This window comes from Lipotes vexillifer, unplaced genomic scaffold, assembly GCF_000442215.2.
Source record: "Lipotes vexillifer unplaced genomic scaffold, Lipotes_vexillifer_v1.1 scaffold1198, whole genome shotgun sequence".
Lineage (NCBI taxonomy): Eukaryota > Metazoa > Chordata > Mammalia > Artiodactyla > Lipotidae > Lipotes > Lipotes vexillifer.
The window spans coordinates 53596-74789 of NW_006769399.1; the positions used below are offsets into that span (position 1 = coordinate 53596).

Here is a 21194-nt window from a genome sequence, read left to right on the forward strand (position 1 = left end):
TGCCCTTATTAGTAATCTAATTTATGGATGGGAAAGTGGACAGAAGAATGACACTAGGCCCTTTCAGACTGCAAAATTGCATGTGATTTTTTATGTGTTAAATAATTTTCTTTGACCACAACAAGTTCACAAAATTGACATCATGTCAAATACTCTTCTAGCTACTAAATTTTTTTTCTGAGAAGACACTTACTACACAGGGCCCCTCTGAGAGTGAGAGGAGTTGTAAATAAATCCAATTCTTTCTCTTTTTTTTGTGGTACGCGGGCCTCTCACCGCTGTGGCCTCTCCCGCCGAGGAGCACAGGCAGGCTCCGGATGCGCAGGCTCAGCGGCCATGGCTCACGGTCCCAGCCGCTCCGCGGCACGCGGGATCCTCCCGGACCAGGGCACGAACCCGCGCCCCTTGCATGGACAGGCGGACTCCCAACCACTGAGCCACCAGGGAAGCCCCCAATTCTTTCTTTAATATACCTGACTGACTTCCTTTTTCCAACTTTCATGAATACTCTTAATTGGGGTTCCAGTTGAACTATAGTATTGTTACAGCTTCTGAACATTCATGCATCAATTATCCGTGGAGGAAAATAACATTCCCCAATCACCTCAAAATTTTACTGGTAATGAGAGTCTGAGTATAAAAAATATCTACTAGTATTGTAATTTCTAAGAGACTGTGCTTCAGAGTCACAGACACCTGCCTCTGGGTCATGTTCTATCAAAGGTCAACTTTACGACCTCAGGGAATTTACTTGGTCTCTCTAAGCCTCCAGGTCTTCTGCTGTAACATGGTAGAAAATGGTTTCTGCTACATTGGATCACTTGAAGATTAAATCAGATTATCAGTGTAAAACACTAATGTAGTGCCTGGCCCATAGCAAGGGTGCTATAAAGGTATAAATGTTAGCTATTATTATTATTTCTAGAATCATTAATGATTTTCACACAGCTTAAGTAGTGGAAGTTTTTAAATGTCTTTTATAAATTTTGAGGTCCCATCAGGGCAGTCCTGGCTCTGATCTTTGTGTACATCGAAGACACTGGGTTTAAGAATAGGTGTTTGGACCTCAGTGAGGTTGCCTGGATGGGATCTGCATTAGAATTATGAAAATTAACTGTGTGTTGTGTGTTAAATTCCCAGGGTAATACGCATACGTTAACATTCAAAAGATGTTAGCATTCTGGTTCCTTTACCCTCCCTTTTCCTTCCGAGAATATTATCTTATGCCAATAAGATAGTGAAGTGGGGACAAGTGTACTCAAAAACAGTGGTAAAGTCAAGTTACATCCATTTTCCCATTCTCAAAGTGTTGTTTAGCTCTGGCCCATGATGTTTGTATTCCTTACAAATATTAACATATTGACATTTTGGAAGCCTGGAGATTAATTCTGAGAAAGGCTAAAACAACTGAAAAATGTTTTCATAGCCTTATCATTGACTATACCAAATGAATGTGAATCCTACTGGAATATATTATTATGTCTTCCTGAACATAGTCTGACAGCGGCGTTTCTTTTAAATATAAAAAAAAAAAGAATTGGAAAGTGGGAACAAAACAATTCCTTTAGTTATTAAAATAGTATTTTATATTATACCATTTCTGCTGATTGTTCTGTTGAAGATGAACAATTTATGCATAAATTTATTGTATTGGCATATAATTCAAAGAAAATTTCTGAGTGTTTTCTTATCAGAAATTTTGCCTTAATCCTGTTTCTTGCTTGATAAATGAGGTGCTGTCATTGGCCGTTTCAGGAAAGGAGTGTACTCAGGATGAAAGCGCAGCAGCTGCCATCTTTACCGTTCAGATGGATGACTATTTGGGTGGCAAGCCCGTGCAGAATAGAGAACTTCAAGGCTATGAGTCTATGGATTTTGTTGGCTACTTCAAAGGAGGTCTGAAATACAAGGTGAGCACCTCTCTCAAACTGTTTTATGACCCCCTCTTCTTTTCCTATCCATCCACACCTCATACCTTCATAGAATGTAAGTTCATTGAGGGCAGGGTTTTTTGTTTTGTTTTGTTTTTGTTTTAATCTGTTTTGTTCACTGATATATCCCCAGTACTCTTGAGACCCATAATAAGTGCTTGATAAATGTTTGTGGAATATATGGTATAATGTGTGAAATATTCTAACTTAATTTCATTTGATAGGTTAATTTTTAATGATGCTAAGTAAATATGGGCAACTTGTGCATTAATAGTTTTCATTTTTGCTATTTGAAAGAATCACTTAATTTGCTGCAAATAATCCACAACTTGGGAATTTCAGTTGTTCTGGAATATATTAGTACAGTATTTATAACAATTATAACTTCAGTTAATACAAAGAACTATACACACATTTCCCAAATAGTGTAGTATGATCTTGGAAATGATACAAATGAAACCACTGAGTTGAACATATGTGTGGTTGAGCCTCACAAACTCCTATGCATACACTGGCATACACACCCGCCCCCATACACACGCATAGAATTTATGTGTTTTGGCCTGAAACAATAATCATCAAATGGCTTTACTTCTGAAACAAACAAGCTGGTAACCATGATGCTATGATGCTCTCAACATAAGTAAATTGTTCAAATGCCCAGATGAATTTTTTAATTTAAGAATACTCTATGGAAAGGATATTGTGTCTTTTTGAAATGCCTAAAACTTGTCCAAGTCTACCATTCCCAAGTCAGCAACAACCACATTTGGTTGCTATATATAAGATAAAGATGCAGCTAGGAAACATTAATATCATCTTCCCATGTCATTTAATCGACTTGAGTTTTTTTTTCCTCTGTGAGGTTTTATAGGGAGTTGGGGAGGGGTTACAGAGGACTAATTACTTACTACTGGGCTTGCCTGGTGGTGCAGTGGTTAGGAATCTGCCTGCCAATGCAGGGGACAGGGCTTCAAGCCCTGGTCCGGGAAGATCCCACATGCCATGGAGCAGCTAAGCCCATGCGCCAAAACTACTGAGCCTGAGCTCTAGAGCCCGCGAGCCACAACTACCAACCCCGTGAGCCACAACTACTGAAGCCTGTGCGCCTAGAGCCCGTGCTCCACAACAAGAGAAGCCACTGCAATGAGAAGCCTGCGCACCGCAACGAAGAGTAGCCTCCGCTCACCGCAACTAGAGAAAGACTGCGCGCAGCAACGAAGACCCAACACAGCCAAAAATAAATAATAAAATAAAATAAAATAATAAATAATTACTTACTACTACTTCCTTACATTAAATCTCTGGCTAAGCACCTTTCCCAAGCTGAACAAGACCCAGCCCCAATCATGATTGTAAATAGCAACAATCAGACATCTGTCAGCCAGTAAAACTGTATTTATGGCGCCCTTGATTTAGAGGATCATCCACCTTGCTTTCATTCTGTAGAATAGGTAGAAAGAGGCTGGGAGTTTCCAGGGGTCATTCAAACAGTATTCACAGAAGAATTACTGTCTGATACAGACATGTATGAAACAAAAGTTTTTCTTTTGTGCATTTTTGGCATCGAATATTAGAGACAAAATTAATTTTTAAAATACCATTAAATGTTCACAGACTATATATACTCTGATAGTTCACCATATGAAATTATCCTAAATGTTATATATGTATTCTCAGTTTAAGTCAACTCATATTTTATAATTTTTTTACAGAACACAGTGTTCTTATGCTATTTTTTTATCAGATTGCAGTGTACCTCTTATTTTAAAAAATTAAGGTGGCCAAGCATAGTAATATGTAGGTGAAAAACTTGAATTTATTTTTATTGTATAATACTTTGTGCAGTCAAGAAATATGGCAATCTTTTTAAAATTATGAAGTGGGAAATTATTATATATTTGTAAAAGCTTGTGGTTGTAATTGTCTGGAAGTCAACATTTAGCATATACTAACAAAACCTTTTTATTCATGAGGGCCTTTTGGAGAAGGGGAGAAGTCTAAAGTCAATGGAAATTTAAAGAATGTGCTGTTGATTACATATGAAGCTTCACTTCTTTTATTTTCCTGTACGCGGGCCTCTCACTGTTGTGGCCTCTCCCGTTGCGGAGCACGGGCTGCGGACGCACAGGCTCAATGGCCATGGCTTACAGGCCCAGCCACTCCGTGGCATGTGGGATCCTTCTGGGCGGGGACGAACCCGTGTCCCCTGCATCGGCAGGTGGACTCTCAACCACTGCGCCACCAGGGAAGCCCAGAAGCTTCACTTCTTTCTTTGGATTTACTGTATAATGTTGATGTAAAAAATTTGAAAGTTGGATTATTTTATAGGCTTCTTACTGCTAATTTTCTTACCATATTATCAGGGAGGCTTTTTTTTTTTTTTTTTTTTTTTTGGGGTACGCGGGCCTCTCACTGTTGTGGCCTCTCCCGCTGCAGAGCACAGGCTCCGGACGCACAGGCTCAGCGGCCATGGCTCACGGGCCCAGCCGCTCCGCAGCATGTGGGATCTTCCCAGACCGGGGCACGAACCCATGTCCCCTGCATCGGCAGGCGGACTCTCAACCACTGCGCCACCAGGGAAGCCCTCAGGGAGGCTTTTGATCAATAACAGTTTTATTTACATTGCACCTTTATTCTGCACGTTACCTCATAGTTAATTATGGAAGTAAATAAAGATTATTGTCCTTAACATTTAATTCGGGAAAAGAATGAAAAAGGGAAAAGCTGATTTCAAATGGTGCAAGAAGATGTGCTTGATTCAGTTAATCTGTTTTTCTTCAGCATTTCTTAATTCAGTGTGGTTGTACTTTGATTTTCATTTTGTTTTGGTTGGGGATGTGCAACCAGATTTAGAGTATAAATACTTAGGCCTGGTATATTTTGTAAACTCTTTTTACCTAAATAAATAAAACAGGTGATTTTTTAATGTAAAAAAACAAGGACCAAAATTAGGAGCAGCCCATACCTGGCCAGCACTCAGCTCCCTTCTCTGACCTGAGGCTGTGACCGTGGGAGTTTTGGTCTGCCTGATTCTCTAGGCTCTCCTCGTCTGTACTTCTGACTTCTGACTCTCTGTTAACCTCCTGTCACCTTTTTTTCTGAAATCCTTGTCTACCTTCTCACTCAATGGTTTGAGAATCATTAGTTCCCAGAGGACAAGAGCTACAGCTCTTTTCTGTTTATGTAGCAGGTTTTTATACATGGAAGGTTTTCAGTAAATATTTGCAGTATTAAATCAAATGGTTAAAATAGGAAGGATAAAGAGCCTAAAACAAAACAAAACAAAAACCTGTTGAGGGCTTCCCTGGTGGCGCAGTGGTTGAGAATCTGCCTGCCAATGCAGACGACACAGGTTCGAGCCCTGGTCTGGGAAGATCCCACATGCCATGGAGCAACTGGGCCCGTGAGCCACAATTACTGAGCCTGCGCGTCTGGAGCCTGTGCTCCGCAACAACAGAGGCCGCGATAGTGAGAGGCCTGCGCACCGCAATGAAGAGTGACCCCCACTTGCCACAACTAGAGAAAGCCCATGCACAGAAATGAAGACCCAGCACAGCCATAAATAAATAAATAAATAAATACATTGTGTATAAAAAAAAAAAAACAAAAAAAAAAACCTGTTGATTTGCCAGGAAATTCTCTTCCACATATTTAATTTTTCACATGCACTTAAGTGGGTATCTTATCTTGGCCTAACAGGCAGCTTGGCACTAACACCTGAGGTTTTCTAAGCTGCTGTGTCTAGTTCTAAGCCTCATCCTTTTTTGTTTGTTTGTTTTCTATCTTCCTTCCACTGATCAGGCTGGAGGTGTGGCATCTGGACTCAATCATGTTCTCACAAATGACTTGACCACCCAGAGACTCCTGCATGTGAAAGGTCGGAGAGTGGTCAGGGCCACAGAAGTTCCCCTAACCTGGGACAGTTTCAACAAGGGTGACTGCTTCATCATTGACCTTGGCACTGTAAGTTTTATACACACATGGAGATGTCTAGAGGAAAGTAAATTGTCTTCAGATCAAATGAGATGTATGTGTCATGGAAGATAATCACTTTTTCTAAACGCTTAGAAAAAGGTCATGTTTATGTGAGATGCAATTATATCATATGACTAATTGGCAAGTATTTAAATGACACATAAAGCAGGACTTCAAAGTTTTTATTTTCTTTGATAGGTTTAGAATGGAGTAGTGATTTAGTTCTTCCTACCATAGAACAGAAATTGAAAAATTTAATATATTTCCCCTTCTCCTTGAATAGAGCTTCCTCTAATTATTTTTGTCCCTAAGTGTGTGTAGGAAAACATTGCTTGAGGGGGAAATTGATTCCCCCAGGAAGCAAAGATTCTAGAATTTAAAATTGACATAGGATTAGTCTAAACAGCCTGCCTGAAGAGTTTTGGGAAAATATTTTAACAAATATTTATATGTCCCTTACATCCACACACATAATACTATTTCACACTTTTTTTTTTTAAAGATTTAATTTTATTTATTTTTGGCAGTGTTAGGTCTTTGTTGCTGCACGCAGGCTTTCTCTAGTTGCAGCCAGCCAGGGCTACTCTTTGTTGCAGTGCGTGGGCATCTCATTGTGGTGGCTTCTCTCGTTGTGGAGCATGGGCTCTAGGCGAATGGGCTTCAGTAGTTGTGGCACTTGGGCTCTAGAGCGCAGGCTCAGTAGTTGTGGCACACGGGCTTAGTTGCCCTGCAGCATGTGGGATCTTTGTTCCCCGACCAGGAATGGAACCCATGTCCCCTGCATTGGCAGGTGGATTCTTATCCACTGCGCCACCAGGGGAGTCCCTATTTCACACTTTTTAATTTTCTCAGAATTATTAGAAGAAAAGGCACAAGTACAAATGTCAAGTATCATCTTAGTTGGATGGGCAATATCTGACTTTTCATCCAGGAAAAGAGGCCTCTTTAATGTCAGGAATACTTATCATTATTATCATGACAAAGAAGTATTATTGCAAGGTCTTGTGCTAGACTCTAGTATGTAGGATTTGAGTTGTGTCTTTAAAACTTTGTAAGGTTTTAAAAAACCTAAAAAAGTATTCCCTGCCACTGAAAACCCACGTGCAAAGGCAAAGAAGGCAAGAAGCACAGAGCACGTTTATGTTGTCCTTTTTCTTCTAGGGATCGTAACTCTCATCACATCACATACATCAGCATTCCAATCATCATCCATAACATTTCTAGGTCAAGCGTTGTTCAGGGACTTATTGCTTCAGTTAGCATGAGGCTTGGACTGTCTATAGAACTTGCTCAAGGTGGCACAGCCAGTTAATAATGAAGCCAGGATTAGACCCTACATATGTCTGATTCCCACCTAAGCCTTTTGCTTTACTGCCTCTCCTTGGGCAGTATTTTGGGGAAGAGCATCAGACAGAGGCCAAAAAAGTTTATTTCATATATATATAGAGAGAGGGGACACTGAGGATTTTAAAAATGCAGCTACACAAAGTTCGGTTTGAGCAATATTAATCTGGCAACAGCATAGAGATTAAATATGCTAAGGTTATAAATAGTTTGGAAAATGACACAAATTATAAACTTCTTTGGGTTCTCTAAGTTAGGATACACCTCTAGTTTTATTACTGCTAATGTATAATTCGACTGTCTTGGATTATACCAGCTGTGTGCACAGTTGAAATTATGATATTAATGCCCAAAGTACAATTCCCAGTGTCACACTTAGACATCTGCACCCAAAATGGCAGTACTCTTGCCCTGTATCTTACAGTGAATTTCATGGAAATATCCTTTCCAACCTTAGATGCTAACCTGTTCCTCTAACCAGGCTTAAGTCCTAACCTTCAGGTCTAGGCAGAAAACAGATACTAGTCTCTCTCTCCATTCCTCTGCAACCAAAACCACAACTTATACAAATAGATGATGAGGTATATTAAACCATGCAGTTCCAAAAACAGCACTCAGAATCTCTCAAGGCCAATGCACAATAATTGTCTCCCTCAACTACTTACATTTTATAGCCCTTTATCCGTTTATAATTTATAAAGTATTTTACACGTAAGGTGGTATTGTTCATGGAGAAAGTGGACCTCAGTTTTCATCCGAGTTTAGTGTAATCTCAGGTTCTCATCTACAAAAGTATTTGATTAGGGCTTCCCTGGTGGCGCAGCGGTTGGGAGTCCGCCTGCCGATGCAGGGGACGCGGGTTCGTGCCCCGGTCTGGGAGGATCCCACGTGCCGCGGAGCGCCTGGGCCCGTGAGCCATGGCCGCTGGGCCTGTGTGTCTGGGGCCTGTGCTCCGCGGCGGGGGAGGCCACAGCGGTGAGAGGCCCGCATACCACAAAAAAAAAAAAAAAAAAAGTATTTGATTAGATGAGCTTTGAGGCCCCTATCTACTTCCAACTGATAATGTAATTCATCACTGCCATTACTTGAAAATGTTTCTTTTCTGAAATAGTATTTTATGTGTAATGTAATTGCTCTACAAATGCAATAATCTCTTTATCATGAATAGTATCCAACTGAGCTTTCCAACTCTCTGCTCTTTGATCCTGAGCAAGTCATTAACCTCTTGGAGCCTTAACTTCCTTATTTCTATTTCCTTCTTTTTTTTTCATCTTAACTGTGGTTTCTAATGACACTACTGACGTTAGCTGACTCTGATTCAGTCCCATCTGACACACAGTCATGTCTGGAAATTGCAGTTACCATCCCAGTTTCACAAAAGGAAGAAATGCCTTAGAAGGTGTGAGGAAGTCACTTGCGTTGATGCAGGTTGAGTGGTGATCTGGGATAGGACCTCGGTGTTTCTGTTCCTGTCACATCCTTTTCATTCCACTGAGTAAACTTGGTAGTATAGAAGATGATGTGCCTCTATAACAGAGTGTCCTGCAATAGTTTCAGAATCTGCTGAATTCAGAATTGATTATGTCTAATATGGTTTAGAATCTACTGAAAGTAGTATTATTAATGAAATTATTTATTATTTTGTTGAACAAGTATTGAGTTTCCACAATGGGCTAGATAGTTGAATGCTGTGATAGACCAATTCTAGCTCTAGTAACATACGCTCTCTTCCCATAGGTAATATCTGCGCATGGAAGTAGTCCCCACAAATCCAGCCTCGTGTAATAGGGACAGAGTCTCTATAATAAGATTCGAGGACATTCACCTGTTTCATAGTAAATTTTCTTTATTTTATGTAGTTAATTTTCTTTAATGAATTTCAAGTTACCTCCTGCTCTCATGGTTGGTTAGAGACATTTGGAATGATTTTGTTGCAGATATACTTGAAGCTGATTTTCTCTTATGTTGTGGAACTTTCCCACACCTCACAGGGATATTCTAGTAAGAATCAAGCCCTGGATTCCTAAGTACTTTAGAACAAATACCCACATGATCTGTGTTTGTGTAATTAACCTTTAACCAGTTGTTATGTTTCCAAAAGTTTCTAAAAGGTGATAAGATCTTGCAGTTACCTTGGGGACTTTATTTTTAGGGTGTGTCACAGTAAACCAAGAAGAAGGGAATCAAAATTTTCTCTATCATAGTATTTTTATAACAGTTACTGAGTTAATTATTTCATGACCACTTTCTGCTTTAGTGGGCACAAAGAGAAGCCAATGCCATCTCTTCAATCTTGTTTTATTACCCAGGTATGAAAAAGCTAGGTTGAACCTCTAGAGCTGTCACCAAACTAAAGCCAGCTGGCCAACACTAAGGTTATGGATATAACCTAAATCCCATATCTTGATTGTGTTTGAGGGAAGTGAGCCTTTTTTGATAAACAATCACTGGTATTAAGGTGATGTGCCATATACCTTAGAAACGTTTACTGTGATAGGATTTTAGACCACAGTAAATATTCTCTAGACATGACAGCATAACCTTTTCAACCTAAAGCATGAGATTGTAAAATTATTCATTTAATTACAACATCAACATTTTAGAGGAAGATTTGGATAAGTTGTCTTATATTTATTGTATTTTCAGAAAATAATATGGGATGTGGCTAGACTTCAGCAATTTGGAATTTACCGAATTGTTGGAAAATGCTTTTGAAATATATATTTTAATGTTGGTGAATTTATAAATCATTACTTTCCACTATTTTTAAAGATATGAGGAATATATCAAAATTAATAAAATTACATCTCAATACTGCAACAAAGCATCAATAACCCCAGAAGTGAACGATAATGAAAAGAGCCCATATTCTTAGAGTTTGGGATCTGGTGTTAACTCTTTTAGAGATACATGTCAGAGCCAGCCACTAGTGGAGAATTATGTTTCACAGGAATAGGAACCTGTGGTGAGTTTTTAATCGTGGTGTTCTGCATGTTCTGTTTCCTTGTTAACTTGTTTGGTCAGTTATGCAGCATTGCCCTACTGCCTTTGCTATTTGTAATCTATCCCGCTCTCTCTCATAGTCAGTCATGCTGCTTTGAAAAAGCAGCCTACACTTCCTCATTGACCAATTGGCCTTCAACCCACATCTTCTGACTTTCACTACCACCATTTCTTTGAAACTGTTCTTCCGATGAGCATCAGTGCCTTCTGCTAAATCCAGTGGCCACTGATCATTTTCCACTTGCCCCTGTGCTCAGTTGGCACTTGATTATTCCCTTTTCCTTCAGTCTCACTTCTTCCCTGGCTTCCTGTTTGTCCTCCCTTTCAAGCCACTCTTTCTCATTGTTCACATGGTCTTCCCCCCGCCACAAGTTGTTGCTTTTTTAAGGTTTCTACTTTTGATCATTGTCTTTTCTTTATACATTCTTCCTGAGCAAACTCATCCTTACCCAGAGCTTCAACTGCTCACCCCCTAGTAAATCTCAGCATTATAGTCCAGCTCAGACCTCTTGCGTGAGCTCTCTGTCAGTATTTCAGACTGCCTCTGAGATATTTCAGCTTGTGTATATCATGAGAACCTCAGACTTGATAAATCTAAAAACAACTCATCAGTTTCACCCTCTCATTCCAAAATGATTTCTCCTCTTGTTGTCCTTTTCTTGTGAATAGAACCACTGCTCACTCAAGCCCTCAAACCCCAGATCCAGGAGACATCCTGACAACTTCTCCCAAGTGCTGCACATGCGATCAATCACATTCAGTCTATTTTTCCTTCTAAGTGTCCCTTGAATGCTTCCCGTCCTCTTCATCATCACAATACTGTCTCAGGACCCTGTGCCTTACACTTTCCCTCAAGTCGCCATGCTTTTGCTTTTTTGCGGGTTTCCTTTGCTTAGAATACTCTCCTCTTCTACTCACCTTTCTCTGCCAAGCATCCAATATCATCTCACCTTCAAATTCAACTCAGATTGCCTTCTTTATAATGTGTTCACTAATTCCCCTCTCCCCCTTGTCCTGTCCCATGTCACACCTTGTAGAGTTGGGCATGCTCTTAACTTTCTTATCACCATGCGGAGACTTGCCTCTCAGCACTTTCCACGCTGCCTGCGCATTCACTTATTAGCCTCACTCACTCTCTTTGTTCCTAGTCTATGGCCCAGAACTTACAGTCACTCAACAAACATTTCATCAAATGTCTATCTGTCCAGCTTAAAGCACACAGTCTCAAATACAGTCATGTGTATAGAGATGCAATTTTTTTTTCAATCTATAACTCAACCTTGCTTTATTGTCAACCTTCTATTTCCACAGGAAGGTTAAAAGTGTCTTGCCTTATTAAGGTGAATTTTGTTTGTCATTAAAGAAAATCAGATTATCACACCCACCCCCTTCCCCATCCCAGAGGATGCATATGTAATATTATTGCCTAGGATAGGGGACAGGGTTGAGAATGGAAGCATAAGTCTGGTTTGCTGTCTTCTCCCTCCTCTCTAAGCTTCATTGAGGCATCACTATTTCACTGAATCTTGAGCTCTGGGCTTTGGCCTCTGTCCTAAGACACTTGCTGGAAAATATTCACGGCCTCACTTTGGTCTTCTGACATGCCCACATATCCGCTGCAAGACCCTTTCTGGTTCTATCAGCCACTACTGCATCTGCCCTCAGGAACTCTACTTAGTTTTTCCCATGCCACACTGGAGTTGTGAGGACAGTATATCCAAAAGGTTACCAGTACCCATTGGTCCAACTGCCTGGACACTGCCCAGAGTTGTTTCTGCTCTAGTGCTTGGGATCATGGATGAATGTGTGACAGATAAGTAGGAGTAGACATTTACTGGGCTCTTCTCAAAAATTGATTGCCCCTGATCAAATTTCCTGGTTCCCTTGTAATCACCTACTTTTCTTGGATCAGACAAACTAGGCTTATACCATTTCACACTGTTGCCTTCTCCGTGGTTTCTGCAATACACTCTGGCCCCTGAGGCCAAGACTGTGGCTCTTGATATGCAAAACCAACTTTCTAGGCCACATCCTCACTCCTCCCCTGCAGAACACTTAACTCTAGGAAAATCAAGGTTCTTTTAAATTAAAACTATGTTGTCTTTCAGACTTTTGTCTCTACTATGACTTAAGAAGGCTTATTTTAAAACTGAGAGCTGAGCAATATCTTCTTTGTTCTGGATAAATTTGTCCTTACTCCAAAGTAATGCATCCCACTAGATTTACTGGGAAGAGCCTTCAGGCCACAAAAAAAAGATAATGGGAAAGATAAACCTAATTTTAAATCTCTGAAATTTACCCTGTAATAAAAGTATGGATGAATGGCATTTAGTGTGTGCTTAGTGTAAAGTGCTGGGTGCTTGGAGTGTAAAGATGAAAACCAGATAGCCTTTGGCCTCCAGGTGCCATGAAGTGGTGAGAGACACAAACACATACACAAGTCAGAGTATGACCCGGTAGAATGTGAGAAGTGCTGGAATGGAGCCACACACAGGCTGTAACTGGAGAATGGATGAGGGCCCTAGGAAAGATGGCTCTCAAGGTATTAGGAGTTATATTTTAATTCTCAATCATATTTTTCACACTGGCATCATTTAGAAGAGGTTTTAAAAATACTGATGCCTGTGATTTGACTCCTGAAGATTCTGATTTTAAGGTTTTGGGACGGGCCTTTGGTGTAGGGTGTTTTTTTTTTTTTTTTTGGCCAGGCTGTGAGGCATGTAGGATCTTAGTTCCCCAACCAGGGATTGAACCCATGCCCCCTGCATTGGAAGTGTGGAGTCTTAACCACTGGACCGCCAGGGAAGTCTTGGTGTCGGTTCTTTTTAAGCTCCACCCCCAGATTATTATATTGTACAGTGAACGTCCCCATTTCAATATGGGAAATGTCTAATGGTGCTGGGAAATTCACAACCGTATGTTCGAAGAACCAATAAGTTAGTTAAAAATAGTTGAGTCACCTACTTCTGTGGCTGGAAGAAATTATTTTTGATAAATAAATATATATGATTTGCCAAATACTTTGACTAGTACACAGAACCCAATTTCACCTTCTCTTGCTACAAAAAGAATGCTCCAAAAGCTGTCACCTGTTCCTAGTAAGTGGCATCACTGCCACAGCCAAGCTAGAATTGTCCAAGTCATTTCCCCCATTCCCGGTCCTCTAGTACCCATCCAAAGGCATGGTTGACCGACCCTGTGGGCTTTGACCTTATAAATCCCCGTATTCTCCTCTTCTCCATCACCACTGCTTTGTCCTACCTCACATATAACTCCTTCCTTTCTAACGGCCCTGCCTTCAGTAACCATCCACACCCTCTGAATCCAACTTACATCCTTCAGCCAGAGATATTTTTTAGAACACGTATACATGTCATTGAAGGATATTGAGTTGGCTTGGCTTTAAACAACAGCAAAATAGAATATAAACAAACATTTGTTTATCAAAAACTAAAAAAAGTCATGTTTTGGGCTTCCCTGGTGGCGCAGTGGTTGAGAGTCCGCCTGCCGATGCAGGGGACACGGGTTCGTGCCCCGGTCTGGGAGGATCCCACGTGCCGCGTGAGCCACGGCCGCTGGGCCTGCGCGTCTGGAGCCTGTGCTCCGCGATGGGAGAGGCCCCAACAGTGAGAGGCCCGCGGACCGCCAAAAAAGGGGAAAAAAAAAAAAAAAAAGTCATGTTTTGGGCTTCCCTGGTGGCGCAGTGGTTGAGAGTCCGCCTGCCGATGCAGGGGACACGGGTTCGTGCCCCGGTCTGGGAGGATCCCACGTGCCGCGTGAGCCACGGCCGCTGGGCCTGCGCGTCTGGAGCCTGTGCTCCGCGATGGGAGAGGCCCCAACAGTGAGAGGCCCGCGGACCGCCAAAAAAGGGGAAAAAAAAAAAAAAAAAAAGTCATGTTTTAAAGTTAAAAAAAAGAAGGTAGGTCCTAGAATTATTGCAGAAGACATTATCATTTTTTTAAACATTTTTTTAACATCTTTATTGGAGTACAGTTGCTCCACAATGGTGTGCTAGCCTCTGCCCTACAACAAAGCAAATCAGCCATACATATACACACACCCCATTATTGGAGTATAATTGCTTTACAATGGTGTGTTAGTTTCCGCTTTATAACAAAGTGAATCAGCTATACATATACATATATCCCCATATCTCCTCCCTCTTGTGTCTCCCTCCCACTCTCCCTATCCCACCCCTCTAGGTGGTCACAAAGCACCGAGCTGATCTTCCTGTGCTGTGCAGCTGCTTCCCACTAGCTATCTATTTTACATTTGGTAGTGTATATATGTCCTTGCAACTCTCTCACTTCGTCCCAACTTACCCTTCCCCCTCCCTGTGTCCTCAAGTTCATTCTCTACATCTGCGTCTTTATTCCTGTCCTTCCCCTAGGTTCTTCAGAACCTTTTTTTTTTTTTAGATGCCGTATATATGTGTTAGCATACGGTATTTGTTTTTCTCTTTCTGACTCACTTCACTCTGTATGACAGACTCTAGGTCCATCCACCTCACTACAAATAACTCAATTTCATTTCTTTTTATTGCTGAGTAATGTTCCATTGTATATATGTGCCACGTCTTCTTTATCCATTCATCTGTCTATGGACACTTAGGTTGCTTCCATGTCCTGACTATTGTAAATAGAGCTGCAATGAACATTGTGGTACATGACTCTTTTTGAATTATGGTTTTCTCAGGGTATATGCCCAGTAGTGGGACTGCTGGGTCATATGGTAGTTCTATTTGTAGTTTTTTAAGGAACCTCCATACTGTTCTCCATAGTGGCTGTTACGCAGTTCTTGGAGAATCTCCAGCCTAGAGGGGTATCTGAATGAACTTCTATATTTGGTTAACTAGATCTAAGGGAAAACTAAACACAGGAAAAATAAAGCCAGTAGAAGCAAGGGAGGGAAAGAAGTCTGCCCCCACCCGTTTTATAAACTTTTAGATGTATTTAGAATAAAAAAGTTAGAAAAGGACAAAAGAGTAGCAGTTCCATCTGAATTCTTTGCCCATGTTATGAGTCACCATCACATGGCTGTTTGGGGGTCTCCTTTAATCTTGCCTCCCTTCAAGGGCATCATTGACTACTGTTTTATTTTTGCCCCTATTTCCTGTCCCCAAATGAGGTTTGGCTGCACTTTGATGTTTGACTTGTTAACTCTGACCATGTAGTTTAAAGGAAATTTTAGAAACCTCTAGGTCTGCCCCCAGTGTGGTTGTTTCTATGAATATCACTCACTTGTTTTTATTTCTTGTTACTGGTGGTCCAAACTAATTGCCAGTAACAGTTTCTCTTTACTCCCTTATTTTTTCCTTTTCGAACTATCCAGAATGATTTTGTTTTCCTTTAATAGTTTGTACATTGAGTTAATTATAGTTTCACAAACTTCTACTAGAGGATGTTCGTGGGCAACATGTACGTCAGCAAATTTCAGCCAAAATTTAAGTGGACTTCATTCTAAATTGAATGGTTATTTCCATATTTACAGGGAGTTTTTATATCCTGCTCTCCCTCCCCAAATATGACATTTAGTGTTGAGTTGTTAAATCCCTTAGAATCTTAGAAGGTAAAATAGTTGCCTCTGAAACCATGTTTGCTCTACAATTTTCAGTGTCTAGTACACTTAAATCAGATTTACAAAAGGTTTTTCATGTAAATTCCATTAAAGTATTACAAATAAAACAATTTAAATTATAATGAAAACTTTTTCTGGTTGTAATAATACATATCAACCTCTCATATCAATTCAGACATCTTTTAGCTCTATGCAGAATTTCTTTTTTTCAGCCCATGCCCTCTAAAAAAAAGGTTAAGTTGCATTATAGGAGAGTTTTTCAAGCATGGGGCCGATTGAGTACAAAGTTTCCTTGTGCCCGGAGTGGTGAATAGTCTTAACCAGCTGCCTCTGAATAGAGTAAGTGTTGGGCTAACAAAGTTTATTAATAGTACTACACACATTCATCTCATCACTGTACACCTCTGTTAAAATAAGATGTCTTAAACACATCATCTACACGTGGTGGAATATAAATTGCTCAAATTTAATGAATTGCTCAAATTCTGTTTAAAATTTAAAACATGTTTTAATGTACTGCTACCATTATTGAACAAACTATATTTGTATAAAAAATTAATTAGCATTGAATGAAAAGGGTTTTTTAATTAATTTTTTAAACAGTTTTGGCTTTTAGCAATTTAAAATTAAAGTCCACATTTTATTGCATTTCTTGTCTGAGTTAACCCCTGAAAATTAAGTCTAGTAAATAAGATAATATGTCACTTATAGAAATAGCACAAAATAAGGTGAAAGTAATGAAAGAGTAAGCATAACACAAAACATTCATTTTCATGCTCAGTAAGAAATTTTTTTTGGTAACACTTTCTTTAGTGATTTAGTCATCTTTGAATTAAAAGGAAAACTTCACTATTAAAAGTTTTATTATTTTTATGAGTATTTCCTGGATATGTTTTTGCTATTTTAAAGGTTGAAACTGGTCTCTAAGCAATGGTGAGGAATATTTTCTACAACTAAATTTATCTGTAAATTGATACTGTGCATAAAACTCCCAACCCAAAGTAATATCATGGAAAATATTTTGGGATCCAAAGAATATTATAAAATTCTATGTTAAATAATAATTATATTTAGAAAATTATCATTAGCTATAATTCTTTTTAAACACATTTTACCAGACTTCCTTAACGCTTTACAGATACTAATAAAATTTAATGTGATTTTCACTAATCATTAGAGAAATGCAAATCAAAACTACAATGAGGTATCACCTCACACCAGTCAGAATGGCCATCATCAAAAAATCTAGAAACAATAAATGCTGGGGAGGGTGTGGAGAAAAGGGAACCCTCTTGCACTGTTGTTGGGAATGTGAATTGATACAGCCACTATGGAGAACAGTATGGAGGTTCCTTAAAAAATTAAAAATAGAACTACCATACGACCCAGCAATCCCAGTACTGGGCGTATACCCTGAGAAAACCATAATTCAAAGAGTCATGTACCACAATGTTCATTGCAGCTCTATTTACAATAGCCAGGACATGGAAGCAACCTAAGTGTCCATTGACAGATGAGCGGATAAAGAAGACGTGGGGGCTTCCCTGGTGGTGCAGCTGTTGGGAGTCCGCCTGCCGATGCAGGGGGCGCGGGTTCGTGCCCCGGTCTGGGAGGATCCCGCGTGCTGCGGAGCGGCTGGGCCCGTGAGCCATGGCCGCTGAGCCTGCGCGTCTGGAGCCTGTGCTCCGCAGCGGGAGAGGCCACAGCGGTGAGAGGCCCGCAAAAAAAAAAGAAGACGTGGCACATATATACAATGGAATATTAGTCAGCCATAAAAAGAAACGAAATTGAGTTATTTGTAGTGAGGTGGATGGACCTAGCATCTGTCATACAGAGTGAAGTAAGTCAGAAAGAGAAAAACAAATATCATATGCTAACACATATATATGGCATCTAAAAAAAAAAAAAAAGAAAAGGTTCTGAAGAGCCTAGGGGCAGGACAGGAATAGAGACGCAGATGTAGAGAATGGACTTGAGGATGTGGGGAGGGGGAAGGGTAAGCTGGGAGGAAGCGAGAGAGTGGCAAGGACATATATACACTACCAAATGTAAAATAGATAGCTAATGGGAAGCAGCTGCATAGCACAGGGAGATCAGCTCAGTGCTTTGTGACCACCTAGATGGGTGGGATAGAGAGGGTGGGAGGGAGATGCAAGAGGGAGGGGATATGGGGATATATGTATATATATAGCTGATTCACTTTGTTATAAAGCAGAAACTAGCACACCATTGTAAAGCAATTATACCCCAATAAAGATGTTAAAAAAAATTAGTGTGATTTTATATAATCTCTTTGAAGTGGATGAGAAGCCATTTGTACAACTAAGGTAGGGAGAATATGAACATCTATTAGATGAATATAAAAATACAGAGCAAATCAGTAATGAAAGTTGTTTACAAGCCTGAGATATCTAAAGAGCTAACTTCTGATCCACTTCCTATATTTCACTGTTATGTAAAAATTGGAAGTTTGCTTTCTCAGGTCTACTAAGAAGAGAATCATTTGCAAAATATCATGGAATAAGGTAGAAAAGGAACCTAAGCTAAGAGCCTAAGGTGTACTGGCAGAGTAGCCTGCTTGGCTGCATTGGGTAACTAGAAATTACAGATTCCCTGTAATACCTGCCTGGTGCAACGTGCTCCCGGGGACCAGCAGAGGTTCTCAGCCTTGGTTTAATGCTTACAATCACCTGGGGAGCATTCAATAAAATGCGGCTGTCCAGAACACACCTGAGAGTCCCTAAGGGTATGCTCAGGTGTCCATTTTTTTTAAAAAATCGCCATCTTACTCCACCACCTGATTTTAATGCTCAGTGATTAGATGTTGGCTGATCGTTCGTTGGGAACCATTTATTTTCACTCTTTGTAAGTGTTCGACTGGGCCTGGTGTTCAAATGTGAGCCTCATGTTCAGATGCCCAGGTACAGAAAAGAGGTTAGAGTGGAAACAATAGCGGCACGCAATTCTCTGAAAAACAGAAAAGAAACACCCCTTAACAATGTTGAATAACTAAATTAGATTCTAAAATGAAAGGAATTGCAAAGCACAGTCTCTTTTTCTTTTACTTCTTATAAAGGCTTGAGTTCCTAAGACTTATATTTTATTCTTGAAGAGGAATGTGGAAGAGGTGAAGCAGGATCATGGGAGTGGGGGGCCGGTTTAAGGGGACAGAGACTCACCGGCCTGTGTGCTTTCAGGTTGTGCCCCAGGGAGAGGGATCCTGCCCAATTTCAGGTAATCAGTGAACTAGTTTTGAATGGAGAAATGACTCTGGACTGGAAATGTCTTGTGATTAGAGAAAAGAGCCTGTCTCTCTGAATTTTGGGGTGGCATTTTATTTGCCGTTATTAATTTATTTCCTCTTTTAAAAATTGCAAACGTAAAGCCACATAGAAAGTGGCTGCTGGTCTGTCTCCTTTATATTGTACTTAACCACAAAGCAACCCCCTCTCCGGACTGACTACAGGAAGTATATGTGGAAACTTTTTGAAAACTAAGTGTTGTGCAAACATATTATTAGCATTAGTTGTGTACATGTCAGTCTCTCCTTGCTAGTTTTCGCTCATTCATCTCTTTATTCCCAAAATCTAGCTCCTAATAGGCAGCTAATAAATATGAGTGACATTTAAAAAAGAAAAGGAAAAAACACTGATTTAGATACAGCAAAAACTGAAGGCTTTCTTTCTGCAAATACATGCCCCTTCCCATGTATTAAAGATACTGTGTATCTTTAAAAATCTTTTTCTGCAAAGACAGAAACAGAGCTTATATTTTTGTTTCTGTACTTTGATGGAGCTATATTATTCTGCGGCTTTCTGTTATTTATGATATACCTGGATATTTTTAACATCGGTGTTTAAACATTGTCCTCAATTTCTAACCACTGAAGAATAGTCTGTAGTATCCACATAATGACATTTATATGGCCATCTCCCTATTGATGGGCATTTGTGTTTGTTTTATTTGTTTCTTTGTTTTTGCATCCCGTATTTGAATAGTTCTATAAAATAGATTCCTAAAAATAGAATTTCCTGATTTTAAAATCATATATAATTTTTTGGTATGATACCAAAGTGCCCTCAAAAAAAGCCTGTGTCAGTATCTACCACCCAAATAGTGTGTGATAATACCCACTCGCACATCTTACCAGGCCTGGGTACCATTACATTTCTTTCTTTCTTTTGTTAAACTACATTTAATGGAGAAAATGACATTTTATTGTTATTTTACATGTTACTGTATACTTTCTGAACACTGTACCTAAGTCTAAAATATATATTTTAATCTAAGTGGCAACTAATGTATATAATTTACAATATATCAAACTGCTCTTTCTATTTTTCTAAATTTCTGTTAAAGTATAATTTTGATGTTTAAGTATTTTTCCTATATATCATAATTTATATTACTGTAATCCTATTGTTGAACATTTAATGTCTTTCCAATGCCTCACTAATATAATCACATCAGTGAAAACCCTTGTACATGTGTTGTTTTCTCTTCTTTATGAATAATTTATTAAAATAAATTTCAGATAGTGATATTACTGGGTCAGAATTTTAACTCTTTTTATGATTCTTGATAAGAATTGTTAAATTGCTTTACACAAGAGATAGGTCATGTTTTATGATCATCAAGAGCATATTCCTACTATAGCAGATTCTTGACTATCTGAAATACGTTAGATTTATTATTCTAAATTTAAATAATTTATATAAATTTACTTTTATAAATTGTACTTAATGGATTATATACACAGAGAATGCTGAGGTATATATTTATATTTTTCATGTTTAAAAATGCTTACTTTATAATGCTAACTGAAAGCAACAGGACACAGAATGAGGTATAAATTAAATATGTAAAATTATATATACCTCAACAATAGATCAATTTAATTTAATTTTTTAGACCTCTTTGTTTTTCTCCTAATTAATCACAGTGTGTATTACACCAGGGCTGAATGTCCTCCACTATTCCTGGGGTCAAAAGATCTGTCTTTTTCTTTTAGGAAATTTACCAGTGGTGTGGATCCTCTTGTAACAAATATGAGCGTCTGAAGGCCAGCCAGGTTGCCATTGGCATTCGGGACAATGAAAGGAAAGGAAGATCTCAACTAATTGTGGTGGAAGAAGGGCATGAACCATCAGAGCTTATAAAGGTATTGAAAGCTTGCCACTCTAAGTTTTGTGTGTGTTAGTGTGTGTGTTAGATTTAATAACTTCTCTAATACTTAGGCTAAGGTTAGGTAAGAGGAAGTATCAGGGTTTTATAAGTCATGGTACTAGGAAAATAGAACATCACGACTGTTTTCTCCCACCATTGGGATGACTATCAAAGGAAGTCTTGTGCCTGTCTTCT

The 21194-nt window shown here is 39.4% G+C and overlaps 1 protein-coding gene across 1 annotated transcript in view; it reads left to right on the top strand.

Annotated features, from left to right (window-relative positions):
- SCIN (scinderin) overlaps window positions 1–21194 on the top strand; it is an 80568-nt gene that overhangs the window by 5435 nt on the left and 53939 nt on the right. Inside the window, exons 2-4 of the mRNA XM_007445587.1 lie at window positions 1756–1910; window positions 5736–5897; window positions 20845–20994. Coding sequence (XP_007445649.1) covers window positions 1756–1910; window positions 5736–5897; window positions 20845–20994 — 467 coding nt within the window. The remainder of the gene's footprint in view (window positions 1–1755; window positions 1911–5735; window positions 5898–20844; window positions 20995–21194) is intronic.